The following is a 14162-nucleotide window of genomic DNA, read 5'->3' as shown; positions in this document are numbered from 1 at the left end:
CGTGGGTTTTGTCTTCTTTTCAGAATCAATGCAGACACTTAAAATCAAGTTCTGTCACACTGTCATTTTATGTCAACTCCGCATAACAATATCTGGAATAAGCAGCTAACTACATTGGCTCCATGCAGGCATAATACTTGAGCTTGCAAAGCTTGGTGCCCGTTAACAGTGGAGTGGCGAACAGGTACTGAGTTGGCTTGCGAGGCTGCTGGACGCCCACCTCCAAAGGTACGGGCACGAGATAACTGACAAGCGGGAAATGCACACAGGAGTGAGTATCTAACAGGAGCCAGATGGCAGGTAGCAAAAAGCCTGGAGGTAAGTGTTACACCATGTCGCATGCAACGGTTCTCTCTCGACAGGATTTCAAGGGCTTGTCCTAATTTCAAGACATGATGGAAAAGCAATGATAACAAGCATCGGGAGATGGCTAGTGAATGCAAAACAGTGATCGCCACGATTTTTCAAGCGGGGAACACTCTGGCAAAAGTGCCTGAAGACAGTCCCACTCTGTCTTCACATGGTGCCAGGGGGGGCTGGGAAAAGTATCCAGCTCTGGCCGAAGCGCAATGAAGAACACTGCCATACGACAGCAAGCGAGCCCCGAGTCATTTCACCTGTCTTAAAGAATCTGCTCAACCGGAAGCCCCATCATTTCCAAAAGAACTGTAGAGCACAATTCGAACACAGCATTTTAAAAAGCCCCCCAATTAAGGCTGCAATCCTATGCACGTTTCCAAGGAACCGTGCATAGGATCAACTCTAACTACTTACTCAGAAAAGTATTCAGAAGTATCCATTCATTTTTATTTAATATGACTTACTTAGGTATTTTTTAAAAAATCAAGTGAACTTTCATCAAGTTACACTTTTCCAAACAAATTAATTCTCTACAAAACCACAACGCAGCATCACCTGTGGTGGTGGTGGTGGTGGTGGTAACACAAATCAACGGTATACAGGTAATGAGAAGGCAAATGCATTTAAATCTGTTTTACATTCCCACCTCCCTGCCCCCCTCCCCCACAAAAAAAAACCCCAGTTGAGCATGTAGTGTTTTACTTGGTAAAATCAGGCAAAATATCAATTTATCCACATTAGACAGAAACACACACTTCATGTGGATATACAACCTACAGAACATTTTAGGATTGCAATGAGATGTTTAATAAATTGCAAATAAAGAAAAGGCAATTATATTAGAGTCTGCATAGTTTTTCAGTTGAAGAGATATATACTGTCATTTAAAATAGGCCGATAGTATCAATGCGAGTTTCCTTATCATTCAAGTTTGGCATTTAATTTTTCAGATGTGTTTCCTTTTAGGACAACAAACCGTCTATATGTGCATTGAGATACAGAAAGGAAATGAGAGTGTGAAATTTAGAGGACAGATATCAAGTGGAAATAAATCATGCGTTAGCTAGCTGAATTTTATTACTAGTACTTCAGTCTATCCCTGAAGAAATAGTGCAAATTTCTTAGTATACTATTTACTGTATTAATGTGCTCAATTTTTCTTGTAATGAAAAAATACTATTTCTAAAATACTCCAATGTCCTCTAAAACTATGAAATTTATAGTATTTTATGGACGTTTGATTTTAAGCTTCCAAAACCAAAATATTTACACTTTACAAAAAATACTATATTTCATACGCTTCAACTTAATTTATACATTATCCTATAATATCCTTGCCACCTTATCTCTCGTAGAGCAAAACTTACATATACAATAATTTACAAACGGTAGGCAAACACTCTCAAAGAGTCAAATACTTTTAAAATAAATCACATTAGCTATGAACAGTCCTTCACAAATCCTATGCTTCAAGATGTTCTTCAAGATGACCAAATGCCATTTAAAACTTTAACTCCTAAACAAAACAATGAATTAAAATATCAAGTTGCAAGGTTTGTGCTGACTTCATAAGTGCTTCGTAAGATTAATTTTAAAAAGATTCCTGAAAGGACAAATGCTAAAAAAAATAAATTTAAATTGACAGCCAGCATGAAGACAGCAAACCAAAGATCTGCAATATTTATTTTCTTCAGTGCACACACTACTTTCTATAAATCGGTTTTTTTAAATATACTTGATAAAAAGTAAGGGAACAGGGCTACACACACACACGCATTATGTCTTATCTCAAGAATCCAATACTAATCTACTTTGGAAATAAGGCTTTGCTGCTCTGAATAGGCACAAATTTTAAAAGGAATTTCAGCTGCGATAGCTTATTGCTACCCATTGCAATAATTGTATGTGTAATCAACTATATAAATTGTGATTCACACCGGAAGTGCTCCTCAGGAGCGTGTGTCTTCTGGCAACACAAAACTCTACCTCTCTTCGCCAAAGGCGATTGCCCAGGCACACCTGCTTTCTACAAAGCCCTGCTGTAGTTGATGGCACTCTGCTCAATCCTTGGCGTCAAACATGCACTTTAGGTCTCTGCAGGAGAGAACCTGTGAATGGCATGGAATTCATACTGCTCTAAAAAGGTGATGCTTATTAATAAAGGCATTTAGCTAAATATATTTGGATGCTGCAGGAGGAAAAAATACACACTTAAAAATATATATATATATTAACTGCTAGTTGGATAACATGTCCCCAGGCCATAGGTTCTGAAAGGCACATACATCAGTTTCAAAAGCTCACTTGCGCGTTCAAATCATCTCCTAGACACCATTTTTTAGAGAGAAGATCTACGTAAGGCATCGATGTTTTCCTCTTGTCCAATACATCGGAATAAGCACCGTTTAGGATGGCAACTGTTCAGGGAGAAGCAGCGAATCACTTCCCTTCAAAAGTGAGTCTGCACATGGGACATCAGCTGTGAGGAAGAGGACGAGGAAGAGGAGGAATTGGAAAGTTTGGGATTGTTTGTGATTTGAAGTTCTTCTAGCCGCTTCATGTAGTCATCACGCAATGCTAGGAGCTCCATGTAACGTTGCTCCACTGGATTCGGCTGCTAGACAAAGAGCAAAAGATTTTAAAAAGTCATTTTACACAATATACTAAGACCCAACAAAATCTGAGCTTGAATAGAGGCCTCTGTTTGCAAGTCATAGGAACACAGGAAGCTGCTGTATACTGAGTCAGACCACTGGTCCATCTAGCTCAGTACTGTCTACACTGACTGGCAGCTCTCCAAGCTTTCAGGCAAAAGTTTTCCCCAGCCCTACCTGAGTGCCTGCTGCATGCAGAGCAGATTCTCGAGTACTGAGATACAGCCACATCCATACATGTAGAATTCCTCCAAAGAAATCCCAGTAAGTTAGAATTGCACTTATTGAAAACCCATTTCCATTATACTTTACATCAATAGTTGCTTGTCAATATTTATCACACCCCAACCCATAATGTAGGAAGAACAGACACAGTTTTCCACAAACTAGAAGTAAAAAACAGAATTGAGATAGGAAATCCCTTTACCTTGATTTTAAAATCTTGTTAGCAAGTCACTTGGTTATTTATTTTATTTTATTACATTTGTACACCGCCCCAAACTTTCATCTCTGGGCGGTTAACAATAGTATAAAACAAATTAAAATATATACAGATATTCTTAGACAGATATTCTTTCCAAAACAGACTCATGATATACTGGCCTTCATTATATTAACGGTTCCGTGTACAGGTTGTACCTTTGATCTAGCTGAACTGTAGCTCATTCCATGAATTTTAACTTTAAAAAAATTGTAATATTGCACCACAGCACTGAGAAATCCTCTCCACAGAGAAACATTTGCACTTCTACAACAGTCATTTTGCAAATATATTACATGCAGACAAACATTACTAGTTTAAAATATTTATATCCTGCCTCATAGTTCTCAGGGCAGCACATTATCCATTCAAACATTATTCTTTAGGTCAGGGTTCTCAAACTTGGGTTGTTGGGACTACAACTCCCATCATCCCAAAGGACACTGAGGCCAAGGATGATGGGAATTGTAGTCCAACATCTGGGGGCCCAAGTTTGAGAACCTCTCCTTTCGGTCATACAACAGATATGAAATCATAGGGACTGTCTCGGCTTCCAAACCATTTTGCTTTGTTAGGGCCACAGAGGTCACACTTGAGTATCTCAAAAATAAGATTCTAGCCCATTGTAGCTCTTCTCCCTTCCCATTCTGTGGGCCTGCTTGCAACCAAGCCAAGAATAGGTATGAATGTGATCACACAGTTGAACTTTGTCATATGCGGAGAGGATCAGCCTCTACACTTCAGTCTTACTCTGTCGTTTGCCCTAAAATATTTGACTTGATACTTCGACTTGATACTTACGGCTTATTTGTTTAACCAAGCTATAGCGTCAGGCCAAACAAACAAAAGTGTGACTAATTTCCCCAGTAAATGAACCGGCAGATTCGCTTTTTAGAAAGACATCCCATTTTATCCGATCTTCAGGCTACAGCCCGGAGATTCCCAGCAGCTGCCCCTCCGCAAGACACACAGAACACTGCCTGGCTTCCTCCCAGCCCTTGGAGTGCTGTCAACAGTATTGGAGACACACTACAGGGAAGCCCGGCCTTAAGACGGCTGCTCTTTTCTAGTGGCTCGCGGAGAAAGACGGTCTGTCCAACACAGAAGGCCTCTTCTCTCTCTGCTCCCAGCTGTTCCAGCAAAGCGGGAGGATTGCCGCACCAAGGGGACACCATCTTTCCCACTCGGCGGAGCAGCTTTTCAGCAACAGCTCACCAGCCGGGAACCTACTGGACGCTCTCCCCAAAAGTGTGGGTGCGGGGCTGCAGCATTCCTCCTTGCAGCCCCGTTCAGCGTCACCATGCAGATGGCCGACGCGCCTGCGCATTCGCGGGGTGATGCTGAATGGAGCTGCAAGGAGGAACGCTGCAGCCCCGCACCCACGGTTTTTGGGAGAGTGCCGGCGAGGGGAAAGCAGCGGGGTGGGGGCTGGCAGGTAGGCGGCACCTTCCCTGTCATCTAATACAGCCCCCACCCCGCCGCCCTCCGAACCGGTTTGAACGCCGGTCGACAGGACCGGTTCGGCGCTCTAGAAAAGGAGTACCGAACCGGTTCTGTGCACACCCCTTCTCCCCAGGCCTAAGCACATTTCCGTGGCTCTGGCTTCCAAGTTAGCGTGCCTATGTCTGGCTTCAGTGTTGCCCTCAAGCAGGGAAGCCGATGTGCCGAGCGGCTGGTGCATTTATGTCCATGCTTCCGGAGTCATCACTTCACCCGGGGCAACTGGGTAACTCAGTGGTTCCCAACCAGGGTTCCTCCAGAGGCTGCTGAACTGCAACTCCCAGCATCCCCAGCCACAATAAACTGTGGCCGGGGATGCTGGGAGTTGTGGTGCAGCAACCTCTGGAGCAACCCCGGTTGGGAACCACTGGAGTAACTGGTTAAATATGTGCTCGCCCCATCTGTCTATAAACTGTGTGCATCGGCTTTTTATACCAAAAGGAGCACATGGTGTGTGTGTGTGTGTGTACCTCGATTCCCTCCCGCACTGCATGCCAATGCATTGAAGCCTCTCCCCGCTAGCCGGTCTCTGCTACCAGAATTGAGCTGGGCAGAAAGGGAAGTGCAACAAGATTGGGAGGGGCTGGGTTTCCTCACCTCTGTGCTCCTTTTGGTATAGAAAGCACCGCCGCTCCCGCTCCCCACTTTTATAGGGGAACAAGGCAGGCAGATATGCAGCGGCCTCAGGTAACCAGATTGGCTCTATGTCACCAGAGGACCAGATGTCGGGACAGTCCATTTCTCTTGCCACAACGGAAGACGAATGGAACAACTGCTGTTCTTCATGGTGGCTATATGGAAGTTCTGCGTCCAGAGGTGGTTCGCTAGAGACCAACAGCCATGGTTTCGCCTTTCAACCTCTCCCCCCACCAGCTCCCCCGCCAAAAGGTCTTACTTGTTGCCTAATCCTCGGGTTCCACCGAATATAATAATTGACCCAGAGTTCCAAGTGGCGCATACTTGCGACTGGATACAGAGCACGGTTCAATTCTTTCGTATAAAAGGGGTTGATATGTGCCGATTTCGAGCTGTTGATCAGGGACCACAGAGACAAGGTTTTCTCACTCAGTTTCTGCGAAGAGAATGAAAGTCAGAATTCATTTCAATTAATCTGTACACAACAGAGGAGTTTGCCTTGGTGGCTCTTTCTACTCCAAACAGCCTGAGCTATCAGAAATAACGGGACCTCCGATAGGTCCGTTTCCTCCCACCACCACGTGAAGGCAACCAATCTCGGGGCAACTGTCCCAGGAAGTACGGTGGCTGCAGAGTGGGCGGGCGCGTGTGCTCCTTCATTCCCGACCCAGCAGTGGCGCACAGGAAACTGGGCGGGGAGACATGTAGGGGAGGCTGGGAAAGGCTGCAGGGAGGCCTGGGGACTGCAGTTCCTTCCTCCCTGAGCTTTTTGCTCCTCATGGGCCCTCCCAACATTCCTTGCACCCACCCAGCCTCTCGTGCACCAATGCTGGGTCGGGAATGAAAGAAAACCCTCCCCACAACTCTGCAACCACCATCCTACCTGACACACCGTTCTATCTCCCTGCCCGAGGATTGGCTGCCTCCCATGTCATGTGGGGAGGAAACTCACCTATCAGAGGTCAACATTTCCGATAGCACAGGCCTGTAATCCAGTATTATGTACAGGTATTAGAACAGTTATCACACATGTGCCATAACTATCACGGTAGTCCTCTTAGGTATTACTATATCAGAGGGAATGTCTAATATATCCCTGCAGAATCTCTTTTGTATTGAATGTATACATCCTGGTTCATGTGATTTGCTCAGAGCAATTTGATTTACTCTCTAGTAAAAAGTAGATTTACTCCCTAAAAATAAGTATCTTCAAGAATAACCCAGAAACTGACAAATCCTTTTATTTGTTTTAATGGCATGGAACATGCTTGATTGCAAGTGTCCAATTACCCGCCTTTTCATCTCATCTATACACTGCCGCTACCAAGTCTGGCTAAGCAGTGTGCATGCTTTTTAAAATAAACCATTAGACTGTATTTTGAATACTTTGTATACTGCTATGCAACAACAACAAAAAAGGGGTTGTCAAAGGGGTTTACATAGCAAAAGATATGAAAAAAGGATTCCTTGTCCCAATGGGGCTCATGATCCAAAAAAGACATAAAGGAGACCCCAGCAAACAATGACAGGGACGGATACTGTGCCGGGGCTGGATAAAGCCAGTTGCTCTCCCCCTGCTAAATACAGGACAGCCACTACTTTAAAAGGTGCCTCTTTGTCCAGTTAGCAGGGATTATTAATTATTATGAAAGACAGGCAGCTCTCATGACTACCACAACAACTTACCTCCCTTTCTCTCACAGAGTCGCTGCTGAATAAGAAAGTACCAAAGCGGCAGCTGTACAAGTGATCCAGAATGGTGATCAAGAACTGTTCGTTGAATTCGAAAGCTGTAGGAAACTATATGCAAGGGAGGGAAAAGTTCAGAGCAATGCAAGGGATTTAACAGCAAGAGGCAACATTTTTGTTACTCAACATCATCAGCCTGTTTTATAGGGGAATAGCAGAGTTGAGCCAAATGGCGCCGAACCGCCGATATCGACAGAAGCGCAGCACACGCAAGGGGCAGTTCGTGGCACCACGAGGAGCCAACGAACTCTACCTGGATGGTAGGCACAGAACCCATACTGATGAAGGTTAATGGATCACAATCCAGATCTACCTTAAAACAGTGGTGCATATGCTGGTAACATCCAGGCTTGACTACTGCAATGCGCTATACACTGGGCTGCCTTTGGATGTAGTTCAGAAACTGCAACTGGTGCAGAATGCGGCAACCAGGTCGGTCTCTGGGGTCATCCGTAGAGATCACATTACTCCTATTTTAAAAGAACTACACTGGCTGCCAAATCATTTCTGGGCAAAATACAATTTCTGGGCAGGAGTCTCTCTCAGCCCTATCTTAGAGATGCTGCCAGGGAGGGAACTTGGAACCTCAATGCTCTTCCCAGAGCGGCTCCATCCCCTAAGGGGAATATCTTACAGTGCTCACACATCAAGCCTTCCATTCATATGCAACCAGGGCGGACCCTGCTTAGCTAAGGGACCTTGTAATGGCTGACACATTACGTAGCACAATGCAGGTGGTGATCTTGGAAGTCGTGCACCTGCCATGCTGAGAGACACTGCTTAGATGGGAGACATACTCTTGAAGCGCAGCTGCCTGCTCCTTGAAGTGTCTGCACTCTTGCCCAAGACTCCCAGCAGTTCCTGATTTACATTTTGTTTGATTTATAGACCGCTTTTCATTCAAATAACCTCAAAGTGGTTTACAATATAATTAATACAAAAAGTACAGATATTATAACTATAAAAGCAGTATTTCTATTTGAAAATTTAAAAACAATACATAAACACTCAGTAAAAACAATACTTCCACTAAAAAGCCTGGACGAAGAGCCACGTCTTTAATTGTTTCCTAAAAACTGTCATGGAGACGGAGGAGCAGATGCCAGCTGGGAGAGCATTCCAAAGCCTGGGAGCAATGACTGAAAAGGCCCTGTGCAGCGTGCTCGACAACGGAGCCTCTGTGTAACACACCAGCCACGGTCCCCTGCTTGACAGAAGACAAGTCCTGTTTCTCTGGCAAGGATATGCAGCTTAAGACTCCGTAGAGCCAGCAAGACGACTTGGAGGACAACTCCCAGAATAATGTGCACAAGTATAGCCAGGGTGAATTACGTAGGTCCTGTGAAATGGATCTGTTGCTACACCAGAACTTACTTGCTTAGACATCTGCCACACACAGTCAATGAACTGGAGGAAGATGGGCGACCGATCAGCATCCGCATGATTTTTGTCTCCGTGGCCAATTCTCTGCAATGAAATCATGCAAATATCACTGGAGTTTATTAACTCTGTTTGGGGAATAACTGACCTTTCCAATGAACTTTGAAATCGGATGACTTTTAACCACAGGCACACACGTCCTTTATACTGAATGAAATCAAGATAAAATATACATTAGTGGAGATGGAACAAAAGACGATCTCCTTGTTATTAGTTTGTGTGTTTTTCCGTACAGGGGACTGAAAGATGGTGACAAGCCAAATCATAAGGATTTACCGTATTTTGCGGACTATAAGACGCTACGGACTATAAGACGCACCTTAATTTTAATCCAGTTTTTCAGAGTTTTAACATATTAAACTGTTAAAACATATAAGACGCTCCTGAATTTTGGCGGATATTTTTCGAGGAAAAAAGTGAGTCTTATAGTCCATAAAATACGGTACTCGATGCTGGATTTATTTTAAAATTACCTGATTGAGAATGAAAAGTTTGGGAAGAAGCCATCTGTCTTTCCAAAGCCAGAGAAGGTTTGTTGTTGTAAAGTACAAACAGACACGTCATTCAGTGTACCTGGACAAAAGGACTTGACCAATGTTTCACTTTGATTCCCACCCCATCCAAGAAACCAGGGGTTTTTAAGTCCCACTAAATTCAAAGACAGACACTTAACCACATACTTAACTTTAGCTGCTCTAGACCCTCTTGGAGCTTTTTCTCCTAGTTCGAAGTCTCCAGAAATCTTTATAAAGAAAATGGTGAGCCTACCTAAAGGCATTTCACAAGCATTACAGAAGAAGCTGCCTTATACTGAGTCCGACCATTGGTCTATCTAGCTCAATATTGTCTATACCTTCCACTGAGCTGTGGCCCCATTTCCTAGATCCATATTACCTCTAGTCACCCATCCAATTGCAGACCAGGATGGACCCCACTTAGCAAAGGGGCCAGGCTCGCTACCACAAGACCAGCCCTCCTTCCCCATTTGCCAATTTTGATTTTACAGATTATACGGGAAACTATTAATATGAATCAGAAGCAACGTATCACTTGCAACTAATAGTTTCCCACTTTCTAAAAACTGGGCAGTGTACTGCTCAGGCGTCAACACACAGGCTCACCAGATAGAACGCGTTCCTTTATTCCAAGGCGGCTCTATTTCCCAAACAACTTGAAACTCAATGGCACAAACAGAGGCTTTTAAAATGACTTGGAGCTGTTTTCAAAGGGCACATTAGTTTATTATTGAAGCAGCAGTTAACTGCCAAATTTTCAGAGTTATGCTCCTATACAGCAATGTGGTTTTGCTTAGGGCAAGGATTTAAAAGCCACATCTCCTTGGTCTGGGAAAATCTGCTCAAGAACACACTGAGCTTTGACAGTCCAAGTTGGCTTTAATTGCCTAATGGGAAACTAAGACAGATAAATCATGTTTATGTGCATGATAGCTAGACACAAAACACTATGCTTTAGATCAGTGTTAAATCAACAACGGTAATGGAACAGTCCGGCAAATATGGCTTTAATCCCTTCACTAATTTACAATACAGTTGATTGTTTTCATACTTTAAAGCTTGAAGCTTACGGCCAGAGTCTTTAAATTTAAGGATGAGAAGTGAGGCGAGCTAATGTTTTTTCTGGGGCCACCTTGCACACAGAGAAGCACGACTTCAAAAAGGAGCTATGAAATGGCACCGGCCACGCAATCCCATGGCAGGGCACGTGGGCGCAGGCTCTGATCAAACGCGAGGCAGTCTGCAAATACCTCGAAACGCGGGCTGATGGGCTTAACTCCATCCTTACAACAGCCCCCCAGAGTAGGCTGGTGCTGTCTCTATATTGCAGGAGAGAAACTGAAGCCGAGAGAGTGGCTTCTTGCGCCGACTCGTCCGACTCAGTTTTATTGGTACTTACCGAAGCAAATTTGTGTCCAAAGCTTATCCACTCCTTTTGTACCAAGACCTCAAAGCCCATGATGGTCCGGTAGTAGCTGTCCAGCATCAGCATGGCTAGCGAGGTCAGCTGTGCCGTGCGGTCCCAGCCATCGCTGCAGTGCACCAAGACGGAGCTCTTTCCAGAGGACACTCGATCTGCCACCTGAATGGCACCCGTCAGAACAAGCTGGAGGACAGGGGCAACAAAGCCACAGGGGAGATTTCTAAACACTCACTGAGATCACCCCAAACACAGATCTTTTGCCATTGTAACTACACAGGGCATCTTAAGAACTGTACAGGGGAGATGGGCAAAAATCATTCCCTTGTGCAAGCAGAAACTCCTCCACAACCAGAGAAAAGGCTTAGGATGCAGCCCAGAACTATCTATTTATATCTGACTGTCTCTACTTAACCTTGACCAAATCCCACCGAAATGAATTGGACTCTAGGTGGCCAGATTTGGCTTTAAAAAAGCCAGATTCTGGCTTACGGTCCATTTGACCCACGAGTATACCCCTTAGGTTCTGGCAACCTTGATGGGACTTAGTTAAGTCGATGGTTTCAATGGTGCTTAGTAAGGATTAATCTTATTTGGATAAAGCCCATGTATTTTGTATTAATGTTATTCATTCTCATCCCACCCTTCCTATAGTGAGCTTGGGGAGGCATACAAAGTTCTCATCTTGCCCCTCTTCACAAGGCTGCTATAAGCGAAGTAATCTGGTGAGTTTAGGACCTGACCCTGGATCTTCCTGGTCCGACCCAACCCTCTAACCACTACACCACACTACCTCCCCAGCCAGCACTGCTTTGAAATAAATGCACCAACCAAATGCTATTTGACTCATCCACACCTTGATGTGTTCAAGCCAATGAGTGGATTCCAAACTAGATAACCAATGAGATTCTTCTACATGAGGATAAACAATGTCCTTCAGCTTTTTCAAGGATTCCCGCATGACATGGATATTGTGAATATCTAGGAAGAACAGCTCTGCATTGGGATAGGCATCATCACTTTCATATCCTCCTCCAGTTGCCTAGGAATCAAAACAAGGGAAGTGTACACTCAATTTCCTTCAAGCCATCACTGATGATTTTTTTTTTAAAGAAAAAACTCCACACATCTAGCCACTTCAGAAAGAGCATTTACCTCTGAAATAATATATTTTAAAGAAAACACACAACTGATCACTTAATAGAGAGTAGTTATATAATATTTTAAGCATACAAAAGAATAATTTGAGTTCTGATATAAGGTATAAAATACCTTTCATAAGGCAGCACTACACACACACACACACACACAGAGACAGAGAGAAATCAACAAAATCAATACACAAAGGAAAAACCCAGAAAAAAATCTATATTCCCACCCAGAGACATGCTCACTGGAAAGGTGATTCTTTTTAGGAACACAACAACTTTGTGGAATTTAATTCTGGAAAATTGTGGTATGCTTTCCCCTGCCAACTCCCTTGTATTTTTCTTGTGGGCTGGGTTTTTTGTTTGTTTGTTTGTTTTTTTAAAGATGTTGCTGTATTATAGAGTTTATGGTTATTTTAATATTTCAGTGTTTTAAAAAACTGTCCTGGTAGCACGGCTCCAAATTGGCTTTTTCTTCGTCGTAAGCATTTGTCCAAGAATCTTTGTTTTAATCACAGCTTCAGGGTCATTTAATTCCATTTTACAGGCCTGTTTCTCCTGTTCAAGCTTTGGCGTCTTCAAGATTATTATTTTGCCAAGCACATTTAAAAACAACTAATAGCACGACAAAGAAATCAGTCACAGTTTCCATAACTTCCTAGGCAGTAAAGCTGTAAAGTCTGCTCCATAGCTGGCATTTGAGAAAACTAAAAAACTACACCCTGCTAAAGAGTTACGGAAACACTGCACAGACTTTCCAAGGTATTTATTTGCCATCACCACATTTCCCAAATCGGAGTGACATTTAGACCACTTCTCTGAACTTTAAGGAAAAGCAAGTGCTTGCCTGGGCCTACCAACACTATGAGCAGACTAATAAGCTGCAGAAGGCTCTCTAGGCCCTGTCTGGGGCGAAAAAGAGACAGTTAATTTTAGCTGTGGGAGTGGCTGCGTAATCCTGGGGTGTGGACCGAGAAACAACAAAGCAAAGGGAGTATCCAGAGTGCAGGAGGGAAGGAATGCAGCCACTAGACTTCTCATAAACAACATCTAAATTCTGCACTTTTTTCCCATTTAAGGATCTGCAGCAATGGAGTTTTTCCACTGTTTCCAAAGCTTAAGTTAGAATTACCCTGAGCTGCTTGGAACAAGTTACTAGTCTCTTAAAGGGCGGCTGGGGGGTGGGGAGGGGAGTTACCAGACAGAATTTTGGAAATAGTAAACAATGTCTGACATCCAGACTAGCGTTTTGCTAGCACAACCAGATGAGCTGCACACGTTTAAGAAGAGCTGCACAAAGTCGGAGGTGCTCCACAAGGCAGTGCAAGCATCAGCAGAAAACCCTCCCCGAAGCGCACACACCAGTCCAATTCAGTGCATTGCGGCCTTGGAGCAAATATACGGACTTCAGCCCAGACCCAGATGAAAAGAACCTTAAGGGTGAAAACTGATACACACACACACACACACACACACACACACACACACACACACACACACACAAGCTATTACCTAAAAGTAAAATACGACAAGATGAAGCAACCTAAAAAACCCGCATTAACCATTTCTAACACACCATGTGCAGAACTTAACCGCAGCCGTCCAAAATCCGGCTACCTGCTGTGACTCAGCATCTAATACGAGTGCAAGATCAAGGCTGAACAAAGGTTCCTAAACTTGCACAACGCCACTGCCCTCCACGCGTTTGCTAACACAACAGCACAATGCGAACACAACACTAGTTGGGCTGCAGACCACGGTTTCCCGCCAGGGGAGGGGCAGAATAATAGTGCATGTAACACAGGAAGCTGCCTCCTACTGAGCCAGACCCTTGGTCCATCTCGCTCAGGATTGTCTACACTGACTGGCAGCGGTGCTCCAAGGCTGCAGGCTGGAGTCTCTCCCAGCCCTACCTGGAGATGCTGCCGGGGATTGAACCGGGGCAGCTGCTCTTCCACTGAGCTAGGGCCCCATCCCCAAAGGGGGCTATCTAGCAGCAGACAGTGCTTACATGTGGTCACCCATTCCAAGGCAAACCCTGCTTAGCCAAAGGGATCCTTCATGCTGGCTATCGCCAGACCAGTGATCCTCCCTGCAAGCAGTCACCTGTAGCTTTCCAAACTCACCTGTCCTTGAAGATCCACTGTTAGGGCCCTGCTCCAACTCTCACCAACCACGGAGACTGCAGCTCCGCTTTCTGTGGAACATACCTCTCCGGAAGTCTAAACTCGTGGGCCTTGGAGAGCCTGTGAGATATTT

The 14162-nt window shown here is 44.3% G+C and overlaps 1 protein-coding gene across 5 annotated transcripts in view; it reads right to left on the bottom strand.

The window, feature by feature from the left end:
- Positions 1–785: 785 nt before the first annotated feature.
- The window catches only part of MTM1 (myotubularin 1), a 42578-nt gene continuing 29201 nt past the window's right edge, over positions 786–14162 (bottom strand). For 4 of the 5 annotated variants that reach the window (XM_053273994.1, XM_053273992.1, XM_053273993.1 and 1 more), the window contains 6 exons: positions 11612–11797; positions 10735–10941; positions 8755–8847; positions 7318–7431; positions 5891–6067; positions 786–2977 (listed from right to left, as the gene is read on the bottom strand). In XM_053273994.1, coding sequence (XP_053129969.1) covers positions 2810–2977; positions 5891–6067; positions 7318–7431; positions 8755–8847; positions 10735–10941; positions 11612–11797 — 945 coding nt within the window. In that variant the 3' untranslated portion in view covers positions 786–2809. The remainder of the gene's footprint in view (positions 2978–5890; positions 6068–7317; positions 7432–8754; positions 8848–10734; positions 10942–11611; positions 11798–14162) is intronic. The other variant, XM_053273991.1, reaches the window with a different exon arrangement.

The sequence above is a fragment of the Hemicordylus capensis genome, chromosome 11 (assembly GCF_027244095.1).
Source record: "Hemicordylus capensis ecotype Gifberg chromosome 11, rHemCap1.1.pri, whole genome shotgun sequence".
NCBI classification, from domain to species: domain Eukaryota; kingdom Metazoa; phylum Chordata; class Lepidosauria; order Squamata; family Cordylidae; genus Hemicordylus; species Hemicordylus capensis.
The sequence above is the reverse complement of the archived record's forward strand: the minus strand, read 5'-3'. Positions and strand labels throughout refer to the sequence as shown.